General features: G+C 56.4%; 1 protein-coding gene across 9 annotated transcripts in view; it reads left to right on the forward strand.

Annotated features, from left to right (window-relative positions):
• The window catches only part of Begain (brain enriched guanylate kinase associated), a 33,874-nt gene extending 8,376 nt beyond the window's left edge, over nt 1-25,498 (forward strand). The window contains exons 1-7 of one of the 9 annotated variants that reach the window (XM_075947796.1): nt 3,480-3,806; nt 5,083-5,111; nt 18,899-19,060; nt 20,189-20,255; nt 20,790-20,897; nt 22,304-22,387; nt 23,377-25,498. In XM_075947796.1, the coding sequence (XP_075803911.1) occupies nt 5,098-5,111; nt 18,899-19,060; nt 20,189-20,255; nt 20,790-20,897; nt 22,304-22,387; nt 23,377-24,750 (1,809 nt within the window). In that variant the 5' untranslated portion in view covers nt 3,480-3,806; nt 5,083-5,097 and the 3' untranslated portion in view covers nt 24,751-25,498. Of the gene's footprint in view, nt 1-3,479; nt 3,807-4,204; nt 4,715-5,082; nt 5,112-18,880; nt 19,061-20,188; nt 20,256-20,789; nt 20,898-22,303; nt 22,499-23,376 lie in introns of those variants that run through there. The other 8 variants (XM_075947792.1, XM_075947791.1, XM_075947790.1 and 5 more) reach the window with 8 other exon arrangements.
• Nucleotides 25,499-26,259: the final 761 nt, after the last annotated feature.

Genomic DNA, 26,259 nt, shown 5'->3' on the forward strand with positions numbered 1-26,259 from the left:
AGACCATGGCCCCAGAGGAGTTGCTGAAACCCAGGCTTCTGGAAAGCTCTGTCCCAAGGCTCTGGTTAGAACCTTGGAGGGGTGCCTTGAAGTCAAAAGTCTTGGGGACTTGTTGGGCCAGGGGTTCACAGTGGGGTGGAACCAGCCTCGTGCCTGGCCTTCAGCAGCTCCTCTGGGAAAGGAGTAGCTGCCGAAACACGTGGTGTCGGGTTGGAATCCTGCCTCTGTCCTGTCTGGCTGTCTGGCGTGGCTAGATGAGTGAGAAGTCAGTGTGGAAGGTCTCGGGAAACTTCAACTGCTACAGACTCGGGACTGAGGCTCCCTCATACCCCTCTGCAAGTGACTTAAAAGCCAACCTTTGGTTGTTGTTGTTTTCTGAGAATCAAAGTGTCTAAAAGAAATCAAGAGGCATCAAGCCAATGGTGTGATACGGTAGAGTTGTGACAATGTGCTGGGTGGTGTTGAGTGACCTTGAGCAAGTGGTCACCTCTGGGTTTGGAAAGTGCCTCCCTCACGGAGCCCCAGGAACCCCCGCAGGGCAGCTGCTTCATGCTCCCTGTCTCCTACCATGTGGGAATGTGGGACGGAGTTGCTAGATCTTCCAAATTTTTCAGTAGAAGCCAAAAATATGGATTTTAAAATGTAAACTCTTCCAATTTTTAAATGTTGGCTCAAACATTTAAAAAGAGAGAGAGAAAGAGAGATAACGAAAGAAAGAAAACTCAAACAGGCCAAATACAACATGCTAGCAGGCCAGATTTAGCCTGGGAGGCCAGTTTGCAGGCGCAGGCCTGGGAGATGAATGTACTGGGGTTGGAGGGGGATCCCTGTGAGCCCTCACAGAGCCCAAAAAAGCCCAAGGAGGCAGGGTCTACTGTACCAAAGGATGGCTTGCTGCCTTCTTGGACAGCACCAAGCCAGGCTAACTTTCTGGGAAGCCTTAGATGGGCATCCTCCTTGCCCCCATTAGCTGAAGTTGCCATGGGGATACCACAGCACAGACAAAGCCCTGAGGATTGCCTAGGGATGCTAGATCCTTTCCTTAACTCTTCTATGACCCAGCCATGACAGAAAGATGACCTCTCCCTCCTCCTAGAGACTCCCCATGGAGCCTGCAGGTACCATCCTGGCTCCGGTGATCTCTGTTGGCTACACTGACCAGTATGGGGATCTTAAGTGACACCTCTGCTCTGGCCTCTCCCACATCTACATTTCCTGACCCTGTTCCCCAATTCCAGATGTCTTTGTCTCCATCACTGCCTCTGCTGAGTGGGCAGGCAACTTCAGACCCTCTAGAGCAGAGTCCCAATCTCCTCTCGTCACTCGCTAGCCTGTCTGTGTCCAACAGCCTTTCTGCCTCTACCTTGTCCCCTCCTGACCTGGTGCCGGAGCTTCTGCTAGACTCCTGGGGTACTGAGTGTTCCCAGCTGGAGTAGACACTACCCTTCCTCAATACGGGATCTCAGCGCCCAACCTGTGTTTGTTGAATGAATGCAGATATGCCAGAAGCAAAGTAAGGTCCCTTGGGAGAAGTCTTCCCCCAAATAGCCATGTAAAGGCTGACTCTTTGGAGCAGACACCCTTTGCAGCCTAGTCCTCAGGACAGCCACTTCCACAGGCCCACCTGTCGCAGAAGCATCCCCAGAGGGTGTCCCATCCTTCCTTACTAGATGAAACACTGAGGCTCAGACAGGGAGAGAGCCTTGCCCGAGGTCACACAGCTACTCAGGGGATTTCTTCCACTGCAGTCACGTGTTTAGGCTGTTTCCTCAGTTCCTGTTAGGATGGAAGTGAAAGAGTCATAGCTAAGGAAAGAGAAGTAAGGATGAGCTCAGGTCTCAGTAAGTCCAGAGCCCAGGCTTAATGCAGGTCCTTCCCCCATCTGACTTGCTCTTTGAAGTGTTTTTAGTATGCACCTCAGATGTGTGTGGAGCAGGTAGTGTGAAGACATCCCCATCTCTTCAATGGACAGAGCTATTTGCTGGGTACCTAGGGGCCCAGGCCTCCAGCTGGCAGTAGCAGGCTTCAGGGAGGACCAGGGCTCTGACAACAGGACTGGATTTAAAGCACCTTCGTTCACAAAGACTGTCCCTTACCTGTGCATTGGAATGCCACCTTGCTCTGGCCATAGTGACATAGTAACCAGTGTGGAGGGTTCTGTGCTACCGGGGTAGCTGGAGAAGGCATTCACTGGGCGGTAGTCTGAGCATAGCATCCTCAAAATACAAAGATCCTGAGACAGAAAACTGTGTGGCCTGTATGCAGTAGGATGGGGTCTCTGCTAGGCAGGACCCAGTGTTCCAATCCTCAACAAGGCACAGCCACCTACCTCCTCAAGGGAGTACATGGGGTATGCAAGTCATCATGCCGAAATGACACAGAGACAGTGCCAAGTCAAGACAAGCCTCTGGGCCTCTGGCATTTGGTACTTGTCTCAAGAGGATTTTACAGGGGATAAAGACGCAGGTGGCAGGAAGAAGATGGCCCACCTTGCTTGGAGCTCAGGGCTTATGATGGGGGCGCTCAGGGCACTCCAGTGGGTCCCGCAGGAGGTGACAAGTGCCTGAGAGAGAGGTGTGTCCTCAAAAATGCTCAGGTGAAGATGCTGGAAAGCAAGGGTCCCCTGGGCCACACCTCCCCAGGTCTGAGATTAGTGAAGGCAAGAACAAGTCTCGAACTGCACAAGGCCTAGGAGGGCCAGCCTCAGTTCCCCAGTTCCTTGAAACTCCAGGTTTCACGGCCCCTTCTCCAGCAGATCAGGCTGCTCTCATCCAGAGAGCACTGGCAAAGACATGGACTTCTATCTGGCTGGAACTAAACACAGTAGCTACCCCACATGCAGTGTTGCTTGTGGAGGTGGGCTAGAAAGGTCAGGACCTGTGGTGACCCACTGGTCTTGGAGGTCAGAGGAGGATCAAAGCTTGGAGCCAGAATCAGAAACAGCTAAGGAAAGGGCAGGGGCTGCATTCCCATTGTCTCCTGCCCCGCCCAGCCCCCACCCTAGCCACAAAGCTACCCACCACCTCCCTTGCCTCTTTCCCAGTCCCTTGGGAAGTGGGGGGTTCCCAGACCGGACTTCTAGAAGAGCTGAAATAGTCAATGTAAATAATTGATGCTAGCTTTTTAAAATTAAATTTTAATACATTCTTATTAATTCCAGACAAATGCCCCAGCAGGTCATTGACTTGAGTGATTGAGGAGGCTGAAGACAGAGAGGGATGGCCCCTGCCTTTGAGTGGAAGAGGCCTCTTATGAATGGCGTCCAGACCCGAACAAGCCCTGTCAGCTTGAGGGCCCGGCTTCTTGTAGATCTAGGGCCCTGGTGGCTGGAATGAGCTACCACCCTGGGCTGAGGGCAGGTGTCTTTCCTTAAAACGAACCCCAGACTTGGGGTGGAGATGTACCTCCAGATTCGCCCCTGGAGAGCCTGCTGCCCTCCCTCGCGCTCCTCCCTGGTGGTAGAATCCCCGCCAGCCACCGAATGAGTGGGGAGCCATTGGTGGATGGATGGGTAGATGAGCTCTTGGATTGGGGGGGGTTGGTTTCATCCTGGCTGGCTCTGACCCTGCGAGTGGACAGCTCCTCCCACCCTGCGCTGGCTCCAGGAGGCCAAGACTGCAGGGTGTTGGGTGTCCTGGGAAGATCCGGGGCTCCTGCGTAGTAACTCGCAGTCAGCCAGGGGAAGGCTGGATAAGCCTTACTTCGGTGCCATAGGACCCAGGCATGCGATGTCCGTGTTTATTGAACGCCTGCTATATGCTGGGACCCAGTAAAGGAGATGAGTACTGTGATGGGAACTCGGAAAGGTGGGCCTGGGGAAGAGGGGCGTTGGGGGTCGTGCTGGTATGCGCCAAACTCTTAACTATAGAACTCTGATCCTGAAGGAGGACTTGTAGAAGGGGGGTTTGGGCTTGTGCTTTTTGTAAACTTTTATTAAAGTGTTCGGGAACGGAAGCCCACCGGGCGCCCCAGGGGTCCTTTCCCTAACCCAGCCCCTCTGCTGCCCGCCAGAGCTTGAGTGCAGCAGAGCGCCTGTCCGAGCTCCTCCCGCCTTCCCTCCTCCAGATTTCAGGAGAGGAAACTGAGGCTGGGGGTGCGCAGGGGGAGGCCTGCTCGGGCGCTCGGGAAGTTGCTGCCGAGTCTGGCCGAGGCTCTAAGGCCGGGCTGCGCCCTCGCTCGGCGGGGCGGTGGGGGAGGCGGCGTGGGGCCCGGACCGAGCGGAGCGCGCTCCCGGCGGACGCGGACGCGGGCGCCCTGCGCGAGGGTCCGGGATGGGCAGCCATCAGTCTACTCAGGTCTGTGGCGTCGTCCCAGGGTTCAGTCTCCAGCGCAGCCTTTAGCGGGAGGGCAGGGGCAGCCCCGGGGACGGCCTCGGCCAAGCGCAGAAGAGCCCGTTGTGCGCAGGAAGTACGATCCCGCTCGGGCCGCTCGCCGTCCCCGGGGTTCGCCAAAAACCGCAGGGTTAACAGGGGCTAGTGGGTCCCGGAGGTGCGGAGGTGCCGTCCCGCCCAGAGGGTCTTCACACCGCGCACGGGCGGGTCTGCGCCAGCGGCTCGGAACCCCGCCGGAGAACTGGGCTTGCCGGGGTTAATCCCTCGGGCCCAGAAGGGGGGGCAGACCCCGAACCCCAGGATCAGAGACAGAAGGGTCCCGAGCGGAGACGAGAGTGCCTGCTTCGATGCCGTTCCCCTCGGGCTGCGTGAGCGCCGACCGGGTACGCGGTTCTAACACTCTAGCGACTCAGCGCTCCTGCGCTGGGGGGCTCGGGTGGGACGGATGGGGGGAACGGGGCAGCAGGGGTTAACGGAGGGCCGGGGAGCGGCGGGGTCCGTGGCCGCCCGAGAGTCGACGGACACGGAGGGGCCCCTTTGACAGCGAGGCCGCTAGCCGCCCGGGCCGCTGCGCCTTGCGTCCCCGACCGGTCCCCGGCTCGGTCCGGGGGGCGTAACTCGGTGGCGGCCCGGGCAGGCTCACCTGTTACACGGCTGTGGCCCGGCGCGCCCACTGAGGCACGGGGGTACGGGCTGGGGCGCGAGCGGGGCTGCCCTGCCGCGCGCTGACCCTCTCCTTTGCTCTCCGCAGGCCTCTGCCGCAGACATGGAGAAACTCAGGTGAGTGCCGCGGGTGGGCTGGGGGTGAGGGGGAGGGCGGGCTGGGGGTTCGGCGGGGCCAGATAGGCGCAGGGTGGACGCGGGTGACAATTCGGGGTGCGCAGCTGGGCAGCGCACGGGGCTCGGGGCGGCTGCTGCAGGGGCGTCATCACGGGCAGGTCCCCGAGGCCATTGCGCACTCGCCCCCCTGGGACCCCAGGACCCCAGTATTTCGTCCCCGCCGTTGAGCCGACAGTTGTCACGACCGGGGTGGCGAAGTTTGCACCGATGGCGACGGGCGGGGATGGAGCCCGCGCGACTGTTCAGGCCCCGCATCTTGGAGCCATTTTGGGGGAACCCCGCGGCCGCGGCCCGGAGCACCCCCAAGGCCTTCCCGCGCACCCCAACTTAGAGCGGGGGCCCGGGCTCCGAGGGGCCCGGAGCGCGGCAGACCGGGGACCAGCCCATTTGAATATTCGCAGCTTCTGCGATGTCGCCCTTTTCTTCGGACAACCCTCCTTCCCCCCACCCCCCCCCCCAGCATTTTCCTCCGGAGCTAGGGCCCAGTCTGTGTGGTCAGCAGGCCCAGCCCTTTGGTGCTGGGTTCGGGGCCCTCGCCCCTGACCTGAAGGGTCTTTTGGCCCTTTTGTCCAAGACAAAATTGTCAGTATGGAAAAAACTGGGTAGCAGGCCATCAGTCCCTGAGGGGTAGGGCCTGACTAAGCTCAGGCCTGGCCCAAGGTAGGGCCTGGCTCCAGGGGAGGGGCTGGGCCTTCCCAGTTGACCTTCAATATTGGTCAGTGGTCTCAGATATCCAGGTATCTGGAGACAAGAAGAGAGGACCACAGGTCTGGAATCGGCATATCCTGAGCTGGGAGGGGGTCCAGTCTTTTGGAACCTCAGAACAAAAACTGATGATGTCAGTGGGCCAAGGCCCACCTTGCATGATCCAAGCCAAAATGGAGGCATCCAGGCCTAGGGAGCCATATTTGTATGGTCATTGCAATGACTTCAGTCCCAAACCCAGGCTTCCCTTTTCACGCGAGGACCCTCACTGGTGCCCCTCATTGGCTATTATTCATCATTACCCCCACACTGAGGCCCTGAGGGGACACTGCCCAACCCAACTGGGACTGAAAAAAAATTCAGAGATTTCCAGAAGCCAGAAAGACTCCCTGAGCTTCCTTCCTCTCCCCCTCTCCTCATGCTTAGCCAAGGGTCTTGAATGTGGTCTGTGTGTTGGGCCTGGGGTCTGATCAACCTGACTGGGGACATAGGTAGGCAGATGACCTGTCCTGGACTGAAAAGGGAGGGCTGGGAGCAGTGGTTAGGGCTTGGGCCCCTGGACTGAATTGGATCACATGACCTTCCAGACTTGGTGGGATCTTGAAGATGGAACTCACAATGCCTCCTGGAATTGAAGTGGGAAGGGTCCTACCCCCTGGGATTGGGGAGGGTCCTGTTGTTGTCAGCAGCTGGTCTTCTAAATCACACAGCTTCCTCCAGAACCTTCCTTCACTGATGGTATGGGTACCAAGAGCCGCAATGTGTCTCTGTCTGGAGATGAGGGTTGGTCCTGGGGACCAAAAGAACCAGAGGCTAAGGAAATCCAGTCACATGACCTCCTGCAGGGTGGTCACAGGATTTGTGGTCCCACAGATCTAGCTAAAACTCCGCCTATGGATCTTGAATTTCCTCGGCTGCAGAATGAATATCTCTGCCAAGGGATATTGGGGGGTGGGGGGAGGTGCTAGTCTGGGGCCAGGAGCACACTAGGGGCCCAGACAGAATGTCCTGGGTGAGGAGAGGGGGTAACTCCCCAGTCCCAGGCAAGAAGAATGGTATTTGTGGTTGAGTGAAGGGGTCTTGGTTATCCAGATAGAGGTGGTAGGTATGAGCTTGGTTCTGCTTCCTGGGGCAGAGAATGTGGATTTCTCTATGCTATAGCCTGGGATCTGGACCTAGGTTGAGTTGGGGGAAGCCTAGCCTTGGATCCCCCCACTCCTCTACCCACCCATCCCAGGCTTGAGCTTGGGTAGCTAACTTGCAGAATGACTCTGGTGGCAGCCTTTTGTGAGCAGATAAGCAGCTGGACTCTCACCCCATAGCATGATCCGCCATAGAGCTCACAGCAAATTACTGACCTCCCTATGGTCCTCCCTGCCCAGGAAGCCTTTTCCCTACTCTTTTAGCTGCACAGAAAACTTGGAGACTCTAAGGACCCTCTTCACTAGGGTTTTTACTCCATCCAAGCACCTGGCCCTGTATGGGATGCTGAAACCCAACCCAGCCATCCAAAGCAGGCACCCAGGCTAGGGATAGGGGACAGTGAAGTCTGCCCAGGATGCTCTGGGTACCAGATTAGAGACATTAGCCTCCTGAGGTATTGGAGGATGATCCCAAAAATGCCTCAACTAGGGCTCAAGATGACAGGCTAAACAAGACACCCTCCAAGAATGCAGAGACCTCCTGGTTCTGGAAGCAATATGGGACAGAGGAGGAATGGGGAGTAGAGGTCAGGGGGCTGTCCCAGACACCTGGAATGAAGTCCCTCATCTTCCTTTTGCCACATGTGAGCACCGTGAGAACAAGACTTGACTCTGACCTCTCTTTTACTAGCCTCAGTACCTGGTAGGGACTTGCACACAGTAGGACTCCTTGGGCCCCTTGACATATAGTAGGTGCACATCTATTGTTGATCTGGCTACCTGGCTATAGCCTAGCATCTCCCCACTCCTGAATCCTGCACATCCCTGCTCAGCTCCTCCATTCCTGCTCAGCCACTCTACCTCCAGCTGTCTGAGACATCCCTGTATCTCAGCTGCCTGATGTGTGATGGCCATGGGCCTCTCTCTGCTGCCATCTTAGGCGTTCCCCCTCCCACTTTGAGCTGCAGTTTCTTCTCTGTCCAGAGATGCAGGGGGGTACTCAGCAAGCCCAAAGATTCCCTCACTAGGGACCACACCTTCTGCCCAAAGCAAGTCCTTAAAGTGACAGAGTGTGGCCATCTCCAGGAAAGCAACCCAGAGCCAGTGATCAACTGCAGGACTAGCTGTGAAGTTAGAGCAAGCTGGGGACCACTGCCAGCCACTCCAAATCTCCAAGACCCTTCCCCAAATACATCCCCCACCTCAAAGTTACCAGGACCCTGGCTTTGTGATACAGGCTCCTGGCTTTTGAATTCATGAACAGCTTCAATTGTGTCTCGCTTGGGTCCCCATCTGTGCCTCTGGAATTCATCTGTGTCATGGCTGTGGGAGTCGCCCAGTGATTGGCCATCCCACTGAGCCACAGGCATTCCTTAGTGATTGAATCAAGGTAAGCAGAGCTGCTGTGGACATCCACGGATGAGTGTCCTTTATGTGCCGGGGCACCACGTGATCATCTTGGGACAACAGGCCCAGAGGCACCCAGTGACCCTGCCCAAATCCTCACCAACTTCTCCCATCAGGTGTAGGAATGGGGATCTTTCCTAGCTGATTCCCGTCATTCGATAGCCCTCTTGGGTGCCATCTGCAGGCATCCAAGGGATCCAGTGTGACTTTGGATTGTGAGAACTCTTTATACAGCTGGTTCCAGCAGACCAGCACCTCCTGCTATTATATGATGCTCACAGTGGTCCTTGGGTCAATGGGATGTGGTGGCGTTGGCACTGTTGCCTGTCTCAGGCTGGGGTGCTGGGGTTACATTGTATTCACAGTGCTAGCAGATACTCCAGCACTGAGCAGAGCCCAGCCTGCTCCTTTTTTTTCCCTATTGAAGTCTTTTGTGTGCTGCTAATGGATTTTCAGGTGCCCTCAAAGGCCTTCCTCTCCTTGAACTTGATCCCTGTGTCCCGGGGTCGGTATTATTTTCACACGGATACTCATGCATTTGGCCCACAGCTTGATCTGTTCACCTACCCGCTTCTCATTCAGCCTTGCACAGACCAGGAAGGCTGTCCTCCATGCTGGGGCAGTGGGAGAGAGGGAAGCACCACGGTGACTCCATAGAAACAAGTGGCTATCAGACATCCTTACACCTGCCTGAGCATCCCACCCAGGGCCACATGTGCCTTTCCCAAAGTCAAGGCTGGGGGTGCATTTCAAGCCTACAGACCCCCACTCCCCATGTTCCTTGTGCAGCCCCCAGCTCTGCCCCCACTGCACCCCTGACATGGCACATCTGCTCCCATGCACTGGATCTCCCCTGTCCTGAAGGTCTGGCCTTGGCCCTCTCACTTGTCACTTGGACTTTTGTTTGCCCATTGATCACAAGCCAAACACATTTATTAAGCACCACTGTTTACCAAGGGTATGGTAGTCAAGGGAGGATATAGGAAAAAAAATTGTGGTTAATGGTGACAGAGACCTTTTCTAAACAAGTAAAATTCACAAGTGTTTTGGGGACAGAAATGGTGAGGGCAGCTATCATCTGTGGGGCAGGGCAGTTTTGCAAGCCTGAGAACAAGAGGCCCAAGCTCCAGGAAGATGGGAGATAGCCGGTGCAAGGGCCTGGTAAGAACAATGGGGTGAGATGGAGGGGGACAGGGTCTGAAGGTGGACCCAGAAGTGGGTTCTGGGTATAGAGAGGGTCCGTGGAACCAGACCTGCTGCTGAGAGAGCTGTGGTATGGTAAGTGCTGAGCCTGGGCTCCTGGCAGTCATGATGGGGACCGCTGTGGAGAAGCTCATGCTTTGAGGGTACCTAGACTTGGGTCTCCTTGCACATGGGAGTATCCCCCACATCAGACCCCCTACTCTTCCCTCCGGCCCACCTACCCACTGTGCCAGCTGGTCAAGCCTCTCACTAAGTGAGGTTCTTCAAGGCTCCCACCACTACTCTTAAATCTGATGCTAATAGAGGAAGCCAAATTCTCACTAAATTCTTTCTTTAGGGGTCAGACCATTGTAAAGGGACTTGGCATATGAAGTATTCTTTCTCATTGTATTTCTTTTCAAAAATCTCCTGTCCCCACAGCCCATCTGAGACCCTGCTCTGAAAAGCCTCCTTTATGGAGTATGTCATTTTATGAAAGTGGGGTCTGCTCTCTAGCTCGAATGCCAGGTCTCTACTTAGTGGCTGTGTGGCCATGAGTAAACTTCTGACCCTCTCTGATCCTCTGATAACAGTGCTTACTTTAGATAAACTGAATGCATTTGTATGAACTTGGCATTCAGCTGCTGCTGTAGAGACTTAACTCATACTAGTAACTACCTACCTCTCTCAAAGGGTCCATCATTGCCCCACAGAGGCCATGATGCCCCACCCACTGGGCAAGTGACATTATTCCCCTAGTGAGGAGGAGGATGGAGGCAGGATGGAGACAGTCTAGGATTTGGGGCAGGGGTGTGGTGCAGTGTCAACCCTGTCAACCCTGGACAGGAAAACATCCACAGAACTAGAGCAGGTAAGAGTACTTGTTCTTGCAATGCACCCAGGTTCGATTCCCAGCACATACACAGTAGCTCAGAATTGTCCATAATTCTAATTCTAAGGGGCCCAGCACCCTCTCTGACCTCTAAGGGTACCAGGTACACATATGATGCACAGATAGACATGCAACAAAAATACTTATAAAGTAAATCTTTAAACATTGACAAAGAAAACAGCCATGAGTACAGGACTTTCCAAGCTGGGCAGGGGTCACCTGCTCCATGCACACCCATGGTAGTCTAGGTAGCCCCCCACCCACTTAGACATTCTATCCACGACCCTACCCAGAGCACCAGGTGTCAGGAGGCCTCATGACCCTGCTACAGGGGTGGAGGAAGACCCGTAGAGCAAACTTCCTTAGGGAAGCCATGGTAGTCACAAGTGGCTCCGTGGGCTTTTGTTGCAGATGGAGAAACTAAGGCACACCAGAGACAGCCGTGTCTGTTGATAGCTGTGAGGGGCCTGAAGGTCCTCAAGCCAGGTTGGTGCCCAGGTGGCTTTGCAGCTCCCTTACCTGGGCTTTGAGGGACTTGCCACCTAGGGGACATTTGGGAGCCCCTGAGGAGATACTGTTGTCATTGAGGCTCACCTTGAGGCCATCCATCCACTGTCCTATCCTGAATGCTGACCCTGACTTAGGGTGGGGGACAGCCTGTGGGGAGGACAGCCTGTTGGGGGAGACAGCCTTGAGAGGGGCAGCCTGTGGGGCAGGGGAGAGATAAGAGGGTCAGGGAGGAGAGACAGGAACCCAATGCATTAAGCAGGAGGCTGTAGATGCTCCCGAGGCCTGTGTAGCTCCTCTGCCTAGCCTCCGCCAGGCTCCCATTCTAACTCTACCCCCGCCCCAGGATGGCCCCAAACACAGCACTTCCAGCTCGCCAATGAGGGGCACCCCTCAAACCTGTACCTTTTCCTCACTGATTGAGGCCCCACACCACTTCCAGACCCCAGCACAGTTACAGCCCATCCCAAGATGTAACTCCTTCCTTCCTTTGCCCCAACCCTAGCATAGCTTGGTGGCCTCCCTAACACAGTGTGACTGATTCAAGACTACAGTCTGAGGCAGGGAGAGCAGCATTGAGGGGCACAGGAAGAAGGGGGCTCATCCTGTAGGCAGGGCCTGTGGGAGGGTGGGAAATGTCTAGGAATCTTCAGACACGAGAAAGGCTGTCTGTCCAGAGCATCCCATGAGCCCTGCAGACAGGTGAGGCAGTGTGATGGAGACACCTGGAATCGGATTCACTGGGGACCGTGCAGTCCACAATATTTGCTACTGGGGATTGTTGTGAGCGTGTGCACCCAGGGGAGGAAAGCGGCTGCTGAAAGGGAGCACCCTCAAAGGATGCTGGGAAGGGGTAGCCAGTCAGCCAGATGCCAGGTGAGGGACAAGACGGGAATGGCAGGCGCCATTCAAGGGTGGGAACATAGAGACAGACAGCAGGGACAGACTGCGTTTCTGCATTTCCGGCAGCAGAACGGGCAGTGCCTGGAGATCAGAGAAGGTGGTTACTGAAGTGTGAAAAGAAGCCACCTACTGGACTGCTGAAGGGAATGATCTAGAAGGAGGGGGGCTTACTGATTCAGAAAGAAGGGATTTGCTGGAGCTGACAGAGAGCAGGCAAGAGCCCAGAGGGTTGTCCCAGGCGCAGAGGACAGGTGTGAGGCAGATGTGGGAGGCACATGAGGAGGTTCCCTTGGACAGCTTCCCGTGCTCCATGCTGTAGGTGGTGGGAACAGGATGAGGAGGCTAGGGTAGAGACATGGGGTGGTGGTGACAGGAATCCAAGTCAATGAATCTTTAGGGACTGAGTCCCGGTGGGAACCTCCTGTCCTTAGGGGGAGGGGGCATCTGGAAAGCCTGGAAGAGGAGTACAGGAACAGAGAAGGGTTATGTCCCTGGGGGTGGGGTTTGTGTGTACTCTGTAGCTGCCCTGGGCATCTAGCTCTCCCACCCCAAGGGCTCTCCAGGTCACGGTGCCCGGCTCCCTGCACATAGCTCTCTTGGCAGAGGAGGGTGGTGGGGCAGAGCTGCAGCTGCCTGATAAGATGAGGTGAGGAGCCGATTTTTCCTGCTGTAGCTCCTGGCTGCTGCCCCAAGAGAAAGGAGTGACAGAGGGACGTTGTCAGCCTGAACTGCTTAGCCATGGGCTCTAGGGGTAGAATCAGGGCAGGTGCCCAGTGTGGATACCTGTGTTCCCTAGTGGCAACCCCCTTCCAGAAAGACCCCTGCTGTGGCCACAGGACCACATGTATGGTCCTGTTCTTTAGCACATGCCAATGGGAAGTCACAGAGGCGTGCGCAGCCTTTCTGCAGGGGCTGTTTTGTGACACCTTAGTGACCATGATGGCAGCACAATGGATGCTAACAGACTTATGTTAGCATCTAGTCTCTCCACTCTGAGGGAAGAAAGACAGCAGAGCTGAGCCCAGCCAAGTCCTGTGACCTGGACAGGTCTGACTTTACCCATGTTGCACCTGTTTTCTCCCAACTGGAAAGTGGGGGTGGGGAAAGATCTGAGACGATGATGAAAAAGATGGATGGGGGCACTTGGCAAGCAGGAGTGTTGAGTTTGCTGTTCATGGCTCACCTGCCCTTGGGGGAAGGCAGCCACAGGCATGAAGGGTAGAACCATCCAGGCATGACCAAGGCGCAACAGACTCTAAAGATGCACAGATATATAACTACCAGGCATAATGTAGCACAGATCAGAGCCCCTGAGGGTGCCACCAGCAGGAGACGCTCTGCCCAGAAGCCCAAGGAGGTAGGTTGCTCCGGCTGGTCCGTGGAAGGAGCGGCGGCCCTGCAGCCTTCACAGGGAGACTGGGGAGATCCTGCACAGGATAGAGCTGTTTCTACCACTGGTCACATGGTTCTCAGGGACCTAGTTCAAGGCTCAGGAGAGGACAGTGTTAGTAGGTAGAGGTAGCTTTGGCAACAGCTTTGAAGATGAGCATGCTAGGCTAGTTGAGAAGATGAACTCTTATGCCTGACCTTGCTCCTGCAGCATCAGACTGCCATGTACCCATCAGCCTGGCTGGGTGCTGATATCTGAGATAGCCCCACAGGCTTAGTGGGCAGGGGACCAGCCAGGTCACCACACCTGTCCACTCAGTAGTAAGACTGAGTGGGTTGCCAGAGGAGGTGGTGTGTAAGGGGAGGCCCTCCTGAGGGAATATCCCAGGCCCTGAGGAGGCAAGAGAACCATCAGGAGCTCCCAGGCTAACACAGGCAGAAGCTGGGGGAAATGACGGCCCAAGAGGTGCGAATCTGGGCATTTAGGCTGGGTACAGGGGCCAGGGCAGGGTGTAGTCTGCTAAGGGTTAGAAGTGAGCCATCCAGTTGCCAGAAGAGCTTGGAGTTGGGATGCCAGGGTGGCCATGTAGGAGACCTGTGCACCCTTGCGATCAAAAGTAGATAGATTGGCAACTTAGTCATTCAGGGGAGCAGTTGTTGATCTGCATGGAGAGAGAGCCCTCTGGTCCTTCAGGTGGGGAAGGGTTAACCTGGGGCAGGCAGAGCAAGATCCTGGCAGAGGGGACATGGGGACAAAGTCACCAAGATGAGAAAGTGCTTGCAGCAGGTGAAGAATGACAAGCAATTTGGCGTTGTTGGAGCATGACTGCCGGGGCCAAGCTGAGCCGTGCTGGAGAGCAAGCCAGGCTGAGCCTAGGCATTCTGCAAGGCCCCATGGAGTGTCAGTGACACTGAGCCAGATCAACCCGGTCCCGCCCCATCACCATGTGGGCTGGCAGGCAGTCACCAGGCAAACATGAGTATGAATCCCATGCAGACAGGTGGCCCCAGAGGCAGGAGAGGTGTCAAACTGAGCTTCCCAAGAAAGGGGGGCCAGTGTGAGGGACAGCATGGCAGAGAGGAGCGAGGGCAGTGGCTGATGAGACTGAGGAAGGCAGGCAGAGGGAAGGGATGGCCTGGCTAGCTCAAGAGCCCTCCGCTGTGCATGCATAGAGTCTGCAGGTGGGCCTGGAACCTTCTTTCTTGCCCGGGCATGCTGGAGAGAGCACAGGCAGCCTCCAGGCTCCACAGGTGGCAGTGGTTGTCTGTTCTGATGAGCAGACGGCCCCCTGCTTGTTTGCTGTGAGAGGAAGGCTGTGGTCTATGTCTGTTGTTCCCTCAGTATCCTGTGCTTTCTCTACCTTCAAGGACTCTTGCTGGTCCCCAGGGTCCTCAGAGCTTGTTTGGTGGCATTTTCTGGGAGAGGAAGACAGACACATGTATCAACAGATTCCCTCCATAGGAGAAAGGGTTGCTTCCATGCTTAGGAAGAAGGAAATGGGCTCCAGGCAAGCTGGGAAGTAGCGCATGGCAGGGCGCCACCCTGTCTCTTCCTGAGAGGCACCCAGTGCCAGGCCCTGGGGGCTCATTGATCAGAGTAGGGTAGTCATTTGCTCTCCTGGTGGTGCGCCCGTCTTCTCTCGTGAATGGACGCGAGAAGGGAGTAATCCACTAGTCCACATCTCAGCTCTGAGATTTGCCTCAGATTTGGGGTCTAGTAACCCTCCCTGGAGCCCACTTCCCTCATGTCTGGGAGACGGTCCTATACCAGATGCCTCACTGACAGTCTCCAAGTGTTACCTGGTTCAGAACAAATCAGACATTCAGTGGTGCTTGATAAAATGCTCTGTCAGTGACCGGAATCAGACCCCAGGTACATCCAGCCGTCCCCCAGACCCAGTCTCCCTTTGGGTTCCAGACTTCATCTAGGGCTGAGGTCCCCAAGCTATTAAGTGGAGACTTGTCGGCAAGGGCTTCGAGGACAATGGGGCCACTGCTGGCCTTGTCCAAAGCAGGGAGAGAGACAGCCCAGCCTGTTCCACCCTCTACAGCCTTAGGATAGCTACCATGGGGAGGGCTGAAAATCCCCACCCTCCACCCCCCAACCCCCAACCCATCACTGATGCTTACGGGAACTTTTTCCCAGTGACAAAATTTAATCCTAAGTAAATTTTTTCCTTCTGATATTTTATCTGTAGAAAAGATGACAAATCCAGAAAAGTACACATTTTTTCAATTACCCAGCATTCCACCACCCAGGCGTAACAAATGAACATTTCTCTTCTTCTGTGATGGTCTGTGCAGCGAGTCTTTTAAATGGGATTACGCAGCTCTCAGCACATCTGCCTCATCCTGAAACCCGCCTGGTTTCCAGGCCAGCCAGGAGCTCTTGTGGGTGTTACTGGCCCACCTCAGTGACTGCTTGACAGTACCTCAGCTCTGAGCATGCCTGCACATGTGTCCTCCCGAGTCCATGTGTCAGGCCTGACCACAAGAGCTCCAGGGAGGCCTTGGCCCTATGGCAGGCACACACGTGGTACTGTCCTCCCGCAGGGCGGCGCCAGAGCAGGGCTAAGGCAGGTCTCTGTCCTTTATTATACCACACACTGTCCAGCCCACCCCCAGCCACAGGCAGGGGTAGATGAGCAGGGTCCGAGCAGAACATAAAGAGACTCTCAGCATCGCAGGCCTTACAGCCTACAGATCAGTCATGTAGCTCTCTGTACATCAACCAATGTCGCCTCCCAGCAGACAGGACCCACCTTCTTGCTCCTCTGACTCTTGAGCCATGTACACCAAGGGCAGGGTCTATCAGAAATGCAGCCCCAGGTCAGGACATGCACTTGACAGATCCACAGTCTCCCTACAGCATACCTAAGGCTAAGGTAGAGCATGCAGGCCTGTGGGTGGGAACAGAACCTCCAAAATAAACCCAACCAGTGACCAAGGAACCCTACCATAGTGGGACTGAGGGCCACCAAAGAGCTCAGAGCCTCTGGAGCTACCAGCAAGGGCTCTCAGATGCACAGCTGCTCCTCAACAATCTTCCCCTCTTGGCCTCAGCCGGGGGCTACAGCCCTACCCTGAGCCCCCATATGTTCCAAGCAGCTCTGTCCTCTTCACCCACAGGCTGCACACCCCCTGGGTGCCCTTGTGCTTCGAGCAGCCCCGAGTCCAGCAGGACTGCCTCGCTAAGTCCTCACCCTCACTCTGGGACAGGTAGGGCACCTGTCGTCTCCTCCTCTGCACCCTTGCTCCTTGGTGCCTCTTTGCCTGTTCCAGGACTTATGCCCCGTGTCTGCATCCTGGGACAGACTGACTCAGGGTCTCTTGGCTCACAATACATTGTCCCTATAGCCCAGCTCCATTCTGAACTCCTGTGAGTGGCAGAGAAGCCTTCAGGAAGGATAGAGGCCCTTTCAGGCCCCTCTTTGAGCCATGGGGTCGGCTCTCTAATGCCTACCTGGGCTTCCAGTGGAAGACAGGACTTAAGACAGCGCTCTGCAGCTGTGCCTCACTTGCCAGGGTCCTCAGCCTCACTGCTGGGGTGGTTGGGGCTCTGGCTGCTCAGTTCCTTGGCCCCCCTCCCCTGTGCAATGTTAAGGGACTGTTTCCATAGCTCCTCTTGACGCCTTGACAGACTGTAGCCTGTGGACTGAAATAACACCTCCCCACAGAAGAGAAGAAGCTGTTGCTGTGTCTGGGTGCCAGGATACACTGACCAGGCTGTTCACCTATCTAGCTATCGCCTTACCCTTAGGAGTTCAGGAGCCTACAGCTGACCCTAGCAGCTCCCACACAGCCTCACCTCCCACACCGTCCCATTGTGTCAGGTGGCTCTCATACCCAGCATAGGTGCAAGCGACAGCCGTGTTCCTTGTATGTGGATATACTGTTCTGCTGTATGGGTGTGGAAACTGAGGCCCTGGGAGGAATCCAGATAGTCTGTTGGAGGAAAGGACACTGGACAGAGATGTTGGCAACACCCAGAGTCCTCTCTCCAAAGCTTCTGACCCCAGGCTGTGACCAGGTGTGAGAAAGGGGCTGCCATGGCCCTCTCTAGGTTGTAGGGTTCAGGGGCAGGCTGGAAGCAATGGGACACGGACTGGCAGGTGGAGCCCACAAAGGTGGCTGGTGTGGGAATGAGTCTCAAACATGACCCAAGGTGCAGTGGGAGGCCAGGCCAGGCAAAGTCCTTCGGGTGGGACAGCACCAGACACAAGGGGGACACAAAGGGGAACACCCCCAGCAATGACTAGGAACTGAGCATATGTGTCTGGGTGATGTAATCCCTGGAGCAAGCAGGCTGGGTGGAGATCCAGAAGCTTGGGCTCTGTTGACCAACAACTGTCCTGGAAAGGTAGGTGGCTGTGATGGCTGAGAGGAGCATGGGCAGGAAAAGCTGGCAGGCCAGCAAGTCGCCCTTTGTCTGGAAGACCGCCGGATGGCCCGGGTAAATGAAGGCTCTGTGGAGCAATGCGCCTTGGTGGGTCCCAGCCCTGCACCGAATGTGTCATGGGGCTCCTGTCCTATTCCTAAGGTTCCCAAGGCAGGGCAGAGGGATACAGAAGCGAGTCTGACTTGGGCTTGCCAGTGTGGGCAGGGTCCAGGTGGCTGTAGGCATGTGGGGCCGGCTGCCTCACAGACCCTAGAGAGGGACAAGGCCGAATGCAAAGGCCTAGGGTGCTACAGGTACAGCTTCCCAGAACTCTGCCTGGAGGCTGGAGGGGGTGAGGAGTCACGCTGAGGAGGCCACTCCAGCAGACGGACAATACTCTCCCCTCTCCCCGAGGGCACAGGAGCCCCTGGCAAGGACCTCCCAATCTCAAGAGCTGTCGCCCACTGCAATTCTGCTTTGGACGAAGTGGGTACTCAAGGAAGCTCACCAGCCGACAAGGGAAGAGGGGCCTGAGTAACAACTGCCTGCAGTGGGCTCGTGCAGCTGGAGGGCTGCCTGGAGGAGAGCAGTATAGAGACAGCTGGGAGGGGCAGCAGAACACCTGGCAGCTGGGCCTGCGTGGGCAGCGAGGCCTTGCCTTTGGGTTTCCCTCTCTACTTTGGATTCTCTTTTGGGGACTGAGTCTCAGGAGGACCCGCCCCCTTTCCTTAGGCCTGGGCAGGAATCCAGGGATTCTTAATGGAGGTGGCTGGTAGTGTGCCTGTGGCATGTGTGGCTTACTCAGAGCTGAGGGCTCTTCTGATGATGCCGGCCTGCCTTCCACACCCCACACTGGGTTTTAAGTCCCGAGGGTCCCTAGAAAGTCCCACAGCACATCTGGACATAGTCGGGGCTTCCAGCACCTGCCAACCCCCGCCTCCAGGTTTCCAACATGGCACCTCAACTCCCCCCCCCCTCTACCTACAGCAAGTCTACTACAACTTACACTCTTGGGTGTTGGGGCTCAGGTGGGATGGAGTGTGAACATCCAGGGGGCAACACAGGTTCCTGACCCTGAAGGGGCATGAGTGCTGGAGCAGTCACCACGGGGAGGGGGGTAACCTGTGTGCACACACTCAGCACATGCCCACAGCATGCCTGGCTGGTCAATGTGGCGTCAGTTTCCCCATGCTCGGTGCCACAGCTGCCTGGTGTCTTGCAGCGCCCTGCAGGAGCAGAAGGGCGAGCTGCGCAAGCGGCTGTCCTACACCACGCATAAGCTGGAGAAGCTGGAGACGGAGTTTGGCTCCACTCGTCACTACCTGGAGATTGAGCTGCGGCGGGCTCAGGAGGAGCTGGACAAAGTCACGGAGAAGCTGCGCAAGTAAGGGCGGGGCTGCGATGGGAGGGGGAGAAGCTAGCTCATCGCAGTGTCAGCTCTGGGGATATTTGGCAAACGGAGAGCAGAGCAGCCTACCCAGGGCTTGAACCTGCGGCCCACTGACGATGCCGTTGGCAGACTCTTTCAGTGGCCTCTTCCAGACCTGGCTTCTCACCGCCTCATACCTGTACCGCTCTGACATTGAACGAGCCAACAGCAGCACAGGAGGGGCTACTTCCAGACCCCACCCCACTGGCCACAAAAGCTCATAAGATGAACCTGGATGTAGAAGCTGCATCTTGAGTGGCTTGTGGGGGGGACTCAAGATGCATTGAGAGGAGGACCAGATTCTTAGGATATTTTCCTTCTGGCATTTATTTTTCTAAACCCTATTGTGGGTATCCCCAGCTTAGAAATACAAACAGGATGCAGGCTGCTGCTGTTGGCTGAGTTTAAGTCCTTAGAGAAGCAGCTGGCATTGTCGCGAGGGCAGCTTGTCCCTCTTCGAATGGCCCCATTCTTCTGAGCTTTTGAACATCACTACCAAGCCGTGTGGAAGCCAAACTTGGGCAGTGCAGCCAGACCTTGGTTAAAGTCCCAGCTCTGCCACTTAACTGCGTTAAGCATCTTTTTGTGTCCCTTTCCCATTGGCAAGACAGCAATGGTACCGCAAAGGTTGTCTAGAGAACACGCGGCCACCACGTCCAGTCCCCCAGCCACCAGCAATAGAAGCCCAAAGCACTCCACCTCTGCCTGCTTGGCTCCGGCACTCATCGCAGGGCCACACACGCGTCTCCTGGTGTGCAGTTGACCTATAAGCTGCCCTGCCAGCATCTAGGACCTGAGCACAGCTCTGACAGGCTCTCGTGCACATAGGCCTCCCTGTGTTCCTTCCAAGGAGCCCCACTGTGTCAGGGAAGAACAGTGTGGCTTTGGCCATGGCCTAGGAGAAACCCTGACAAAAGTTAGCTTTAATCGGATCTTCAGGGCAGACATTGAATTGGGTAGAGCTGGAGGGACAAGCTTGGGTGAGCTGACAGCCATGTTAAGCAGGGTGTGATGGCCGTGAGGTTACTGGGGTTGTAGAAGATCAGGCTTTGCCAGTCATGACCCTGTTGCCTCCCGCTGCAGGATTCAGAGCAACTACATGGCACTGCAGCGGATCAACCAAGAGCTGGAGGATAAGCTGTACCGGATGGTGAGGCCCCAACGCACACTGTCCCCTCACTCAGTATCCCTTTGTGGGAGGTGCTGTCAGGATAAAACTGAGTTGGGGTCTAGGGAAGCCAAGCCTGTGCAGGCAGCACAGAGAATGGCCACGGGGTTCTGGCACCTCCCCAACACTTGTTCTTGTTCAGTGAAAGGTGTTCAGTTCCTGCCTGTCTCCAAGCCGAGATCTAAAGGGGGAGGACAGGTAGGGGCTGGGTCGTGCTGAGCGTCACTCTCCCAGCTCATTGAGTGAGAAGGGCAAAGCAAGCTATACTCCCACCCCAAGAGCAGGGCATTAGGAGCAAGTAATTGAGGCTCAGGGAAGGGCTGGCCTAGGCTAATCCAGCTCAACATTAGTGGAATGGGGTTAAGCCTGGCTGAGTCTGTTGTCTTAACTCCCACACCATTGTTAGCGTTTCAAGCTCCTTTCATCAACAGCTATTGGGCTCACAAAAGCCTTGGCCCAACAGCTGGGCTTTAGCACTAACCACTGACCCCTCCTCCCTCTGTCCCCGTGATCCAGGGCCAGCACTATGAGGAAGAGAAGCGTGCGATGAACCATGAGATTGTCGCCCTCAACAGCCACCTGCTGGAGGCCAAGGTGACCATTGACAAGCTGTCAGAGGACAACGTAAGTGCCATGTGCATTTGTCCCCTGGGAGAATGGGGCAGTGAGGGCTTGGAGAAGTGCCCGGGGCACCTGAGAAAGGAGAGACTGAAGATGGGATACAGAGAGGCCGTCCGTCCCATCTGCACAGACTTTTGACTTCAGCCAGGCCCAGTATCACACCATGAGCTAGCCAGCTGCCTCCCACTGTCCCCCGTGGACTGACCATGGGCACAGTAATTAGCCTCCGCGCCTCTGCCACAAGATCGAATGGAGTTCTGAGGTGACGATCTGACCAGTGGCTCCCCTTGTGGATTTTAAGTTCATATAGGGAAAGTAGAGAGAAAATTGGGCAGTCAACAGCTTGAATAGCCTGTTAGAAGGGTTACGTGCCCAGCTAAGTGTGATGGTGGCAGTTTCTTTTAGTTCTACTAGATCGTGTCACTTAGGAAGGATTTGAAGACTAAGCACTCAGTGGCCAGGTAGCCTGGGCCCTTTCCCAGAGTAGGGCAGGGAGATCCTATGCACACACAGCTCAAACAAGGAGCCTAGCTGTAATGTGCAAGGTCACCTGTTTCTCCAAGAGGCGTCCCCTACTCACTGTGGCTGACCTGGGCTGGTTGGGCAATGCCCACAGCTTTCTGGTTCCCATGACAACTGCTGTGGGGGTCTCCTGGGGGATGACTTTCAACTCTGTTCCTAGGAAGTTCAGGGGGGAGTTGAGAGGAACTGTGAGACCCATTTCCCTCCCCTGTGAAGATCTGGTGTAGAGGTGGGATGGGAGAGGGTTGCCCAGGACACTGGTCCTGGTTGAACAAGGCTGTGGCAGTAGTCCTGGATCTCCTGGGCAATGCAGGTGGGTCCTTGGGCAGCAGGTGAGTCCTTGGGCAGCTGTGATTTCTGAAGAGCAGGAAGGAACAGCCCAACACAGGCACATGCAACAGAGATTTATTTCCAAAGGCGAAATTCCTACTGTTTGCATCTGTTTTCAGCTCAGGAGTCTGAGCAGGGTTCCTCCTGCACCTGGGGTCACACACGTACGCTAACCCTGGCCCAGACTGGGCAATCAGCCCCAAGGCCTGGCAATACCGTGGAGTGGGAGACCAGCATGGGGTTCATCCCTGTCCCTGACTTGTGCCCAGCGCTCCCACAAAGTCATCTTTGGAGGGATTCCAGGAGTTAGAGGAACAGGAAACCCAACCTCTGGGAGCTCAGAACTAGTGGAGCCCCCTGTTGCTGCCCCAGCCTGTGGAGGGCCCATGCTGACAGGGAATCCTTCACACGCCGGCAACGCCAGCAAGAATGTGGGACCTGGACAGGGACTAGCCAGAACTAACCGCCCTGCCAGCTCTGCTCTCCCCTCCCATCGCCCTGCTGGCACCGGGCACTGACCAGGGCGGTTGGGCCAAACACCTTCTCTTGTCTTCCAGGAGCTCTATAGGAAGGACTGCAATCTAGCGGCCCAGCTGCTGCAGTGCAGCCAGACCTACGGCAGGGTCCATAAGGTGTCCGAGGTAACGTGGCCCCGCCCCACAGCCAGGCCCGCCCCGTCCCAGGACCACCCGGCTCCTTTTGGGCCACCCCACCCCGAAGCCTCTCCCCACCCTCCAAGAAGAAGCTGCCGGGTGAGCCTGAACCCTCGTCCCTCGTGCACCTGGGTCCTGGCTTCCTGATGGTGAAAGGTGCCCCCCACACTGTACTTCCCAGGGCCACCCTAAACCACTTGGGCTACACACCTGTTTCCTTTGGGGGCTGCACAATTAGAGACAGGCCCATACCAGAGATTAAAAAAAAAACAGGCATCAAGGAAAGGGCACACATTGAAGGCACACAGAGTGAGCTGGCAGCAGAGCCCAAGTTAGTCCTAGGTTGCCTGGTACCAACCATCCTGGCCAGCCTATCCTTTCCAGCCCACATGCACGAGAAATCTCCTACCCAGGCTCCTGCCCATGTCCCCTTTCCCCAGGCATGGCCAAACCTGCAACACTCACAAAATAAAGCAAAAAGTAGCCCCCACACACACATATCCATACACCTCCTACCAGGCACCCCATGGAAACCTTTGGTGCCTGGCACTGGCCCCTCCAATCTTTGTTGCATCTGTGTTCTGAGTCTGTCTCATTCAGCAGTCCACGGGATGGGGCGGCAGGGGAGAGACAGGACACGACACAGACACTGTGGGCCAGCAAGAACAAGTCACACCTCACGAGGCAGGACCCAGAAAGGGTGCCAGATAGTAGCCTAGCCAACTCTGCTCAGCCCATTGGAATAGGGTGGGTGGGTAGAGGTGATGGGGAACCTCAGGTGCTGAGGACATCCTTGTCCTTGGGGATTAAGCTGGCTCCCACTGATGTGATGTGAGACACCTGGGGGTGGGGGACTGTCTGCTGTCTGTCTGTGTCTCTGTCTGTCGGTGATGCTGGTGTGGCCCTGGCCTCGAGCCAGGGCTGAGCTGTTTTGCTATGACCTTTTTCCATTCTCCTCTCCTCCATGCCCGTTCCAGCTGCCCTCGGACTTCCAGCAGCGTGTGAGCCTGCACATGGAGAAGCATGACTGCAGCCTGCCTTCCTCACTCTGCCATTCGGCCTACGCTGACAGCGTGCCCACCTGCGTCATCGCCAAGGTGCTGGAGAAGCCAGACCCTGGTAGTCTGTCCTCGCACCTGTCTGAAGCCTCTGCTCGCGACCTGGGCTACCGCGACGGAATGGAGAAGTCTGGCTCACGACCCCAGTACAAGGAAGACATCTACTGCAGCGACACAGCTCTCTACTGCCCTGATGAGCATGAGCGCCAGCGCCAGCGTGACCGGCGTCCCAGCGTCGACACGTCCGTGACCGACGTGGGCTTCCTGCGTGCGCAAAATTCCACCGACAGCGCCGCAGAGGAGGAGGAAGCCGAGGCTGCGGCCTTTCCCGAGGCCTACCGCCACGATGCCTTCCCGGGCTACGCGGCCTCGCTGCCCACCTCCAGCTCCTACTCCAGCTTCAGTGCCACGTCCGAGGAGAAGGAGCACGCGCAGGCCAGCACGCTGACCGCCTCGCAGCAGGCCATCTACCTGAATAGCCGCGACGAGCTCTTCAACCGCAAGCCGCCCTCTGCCACCTATGGGAGCAGCTCTCGCTTCGGCAAGGCCGCGGCCACCCTGGCCTCCCCACTCGAGGCCCAGGTAGCCCCAGGCTTTGCTCGGACAGTGTCTCCGTACCAGGCCGAGTCCTACCACCGCTACTCGCCCTCCGCAGATAGCCGGCAGACTGCTATGCCTCCAAACCTGTGGAACCTGAGGGCCAAGCCAACCGGTAATCGTTTTGCCGGAGGAGACATTCGAGGCCATTGGCGCCCCCTGAGCGTGGAGGATGTCGGCGCCTACAACTACCAGGCTGGCAACGCAGGCCGCGCCGCGCCCTGCAACTTCGGAGAACGTTTCTATGGCGCTGGCCGTGGCCACGGCCGCCGCGGCCCTGGTAGGAGCCACAGCAACCATGCTGAGGGCCGTGCCAGCCCCCTCTATGCCTCCTACAAGGCTGATAGTTTCTCCGAGGGTGATGACCTCTCCCAGGGTCATCTGGCAGAGCCCTGCTTCCTCCGTGCAGGTGGTGATCTGAGCCTGAGCCCTAGCCGTTCAGTTGATGCTGGCTATGCAGCCAGTGAGGGGGATGGGGATAGGCTTGGGGTGCAGCTGTGTGGGGCTGTCAGCAGCCCCGAGCCCGAGCATGGTTCCCGGGATTCCTTGGAGCCAAGCTCCATGGAAGCCTCTCCTGAAATGCACGCTGGCAGTCGTCTCAGCCCCCAGCGGGCCTACCCCAGGACTGGAGGTTCTGGGCTTAGTCGTAAGGACAGTCTCACTAAGGCCCAGCTCTACGGAACCCTGCTCAACTGACTGCCACCAGTAAACTGCAGTCAGGGGCCCCCACCAAACCTGCCCCATATAGAGAGTAGTCAGCCCCCACGTGACCAAACCCAACCGAGGAACTCTAGTTCCTCTGACCCTCTTACCAACAACCCAGTAAAACCCAAGAAGACAACCCTCTCTGCCACTGTGGTGTTCACCCCTAGCCTCTGCTACAAACTCCACCGAGAACATTTACTCAGTGCGCCCTGCCCTGAAGTGAGCATCCCCCGTTTTGTAAGTGAAGCTATTTTTATAGGGAAAAGGATGTTTCTTCGTGTGCTTGCCCCCAGCTCCTTCATTTCCAGTGAGGGTGTGTGGGGCCTGCCCCAGGGAAGGGGAGGCTGGAGCCCTAGGGAGACCAGTCTCCACACGTGGGGAGAAGCTAGCAAGCCAGCAACAAGGGAATGCTGATATTCTGTCCACTAAGGAGGGGAAACAGCCACTTAGGGCGCAGAAATCATCTTAAGCACCCATCTCACAGTGCAACCAACACTCTGCCCTGATCTACCCTGAGCTCGTCCCATGGCCTGGCCTGTAGGCCCAAGAGAGGCCAGAGATACCCCTAGAATAGCCGGTGCTTGGTCCTCCCCTTCCCCTCCCAATACCACCCGACTCTACCTCCGACATGAGGTTTCTCCCACCCCACCCCCGCCCCAGTGAACCTGTAGTGTGTGATGCATGCCGTCTACTAGTGCTGTAGTTCGAACTCCTCAATAAAGCACAGCAGTGAAAAGAATTCAGCTTCATGGTTTTTTTTTCTCCTGGCGTCGACCAGTTAACCAGAAGCAGGGATCTGGTGTCCCTCGCCTGTTCCCCACCTTGCAGCCAGCCCTCCCTGGCTCAGTATCCAAGCCTGCCCTGTCCACTGGCCAGCTCAGTATTTCAGCGTCCTCTGGTGTTGTCCCTGGCACTCTCAGCTCCTTCCTGCTCCCCCAGATGGCCCCCCTTTGAGGAAGCCTCTCAAGGGTTGCCGTGGCTCTCCTGGAGGCAAGGTCCACTCTTCTGTTCTGAAATGTCTTGACAGTCGCCCTGATGTTAGCCTTCTCTGCTGCCCTCAGCTCCTGGCTTCTTGGGAAAATGTGGAGCTCCTGTTTTGGTTATGTCTCGCGCTCTCTAGCTGGACACAGCCTTCTCTTTGACTTGGCTGTTTTCCCTAGGGTGTGACTGTGTGGGGTTCCTCCTTAGAACTCTCAGGGTTCATCAGTTCTGGAAAACCCCAGATCATTCTTTAAAAAAACCTGCCCATCCCTCCCTCTCCAGCTCTGTCCTCTGGTCACACTGTGTGTATCCCTCCTTTGACTCACCCTGCAGGGGTCTGCACAGTTTACCTTGTAGCTCATGCACTCCTGTGTCCACTCAACTGCCAGAGGCGCTGCGTTCCCATTCCAGTTGCCAATCACTGCCATGCCCAGGTACCGTTCGGTTGGTATGGAGGCTCTGTGCTCTCATCCAGTTTCCTGTTCCCCAGAGTCCCTTTCCAGCTCACCCCTATTTCTG

Source organism: Microtus pennsylvanicus, chromosome 14, assembly GCF_037038515.1.
Source record: "Microtus pennsylvanicus isolate mMicPen1 chromosome 14, mMicPen1.hap1, whole genome shotgun sequence".
Classification (NCBI taxonomy): domain Eukaryota; kingdom Metazoa; phylum Chordata; class Mammalia; order Rodentia; family Cricetidae; genus Microtus; species Microtus pennsylvanicus.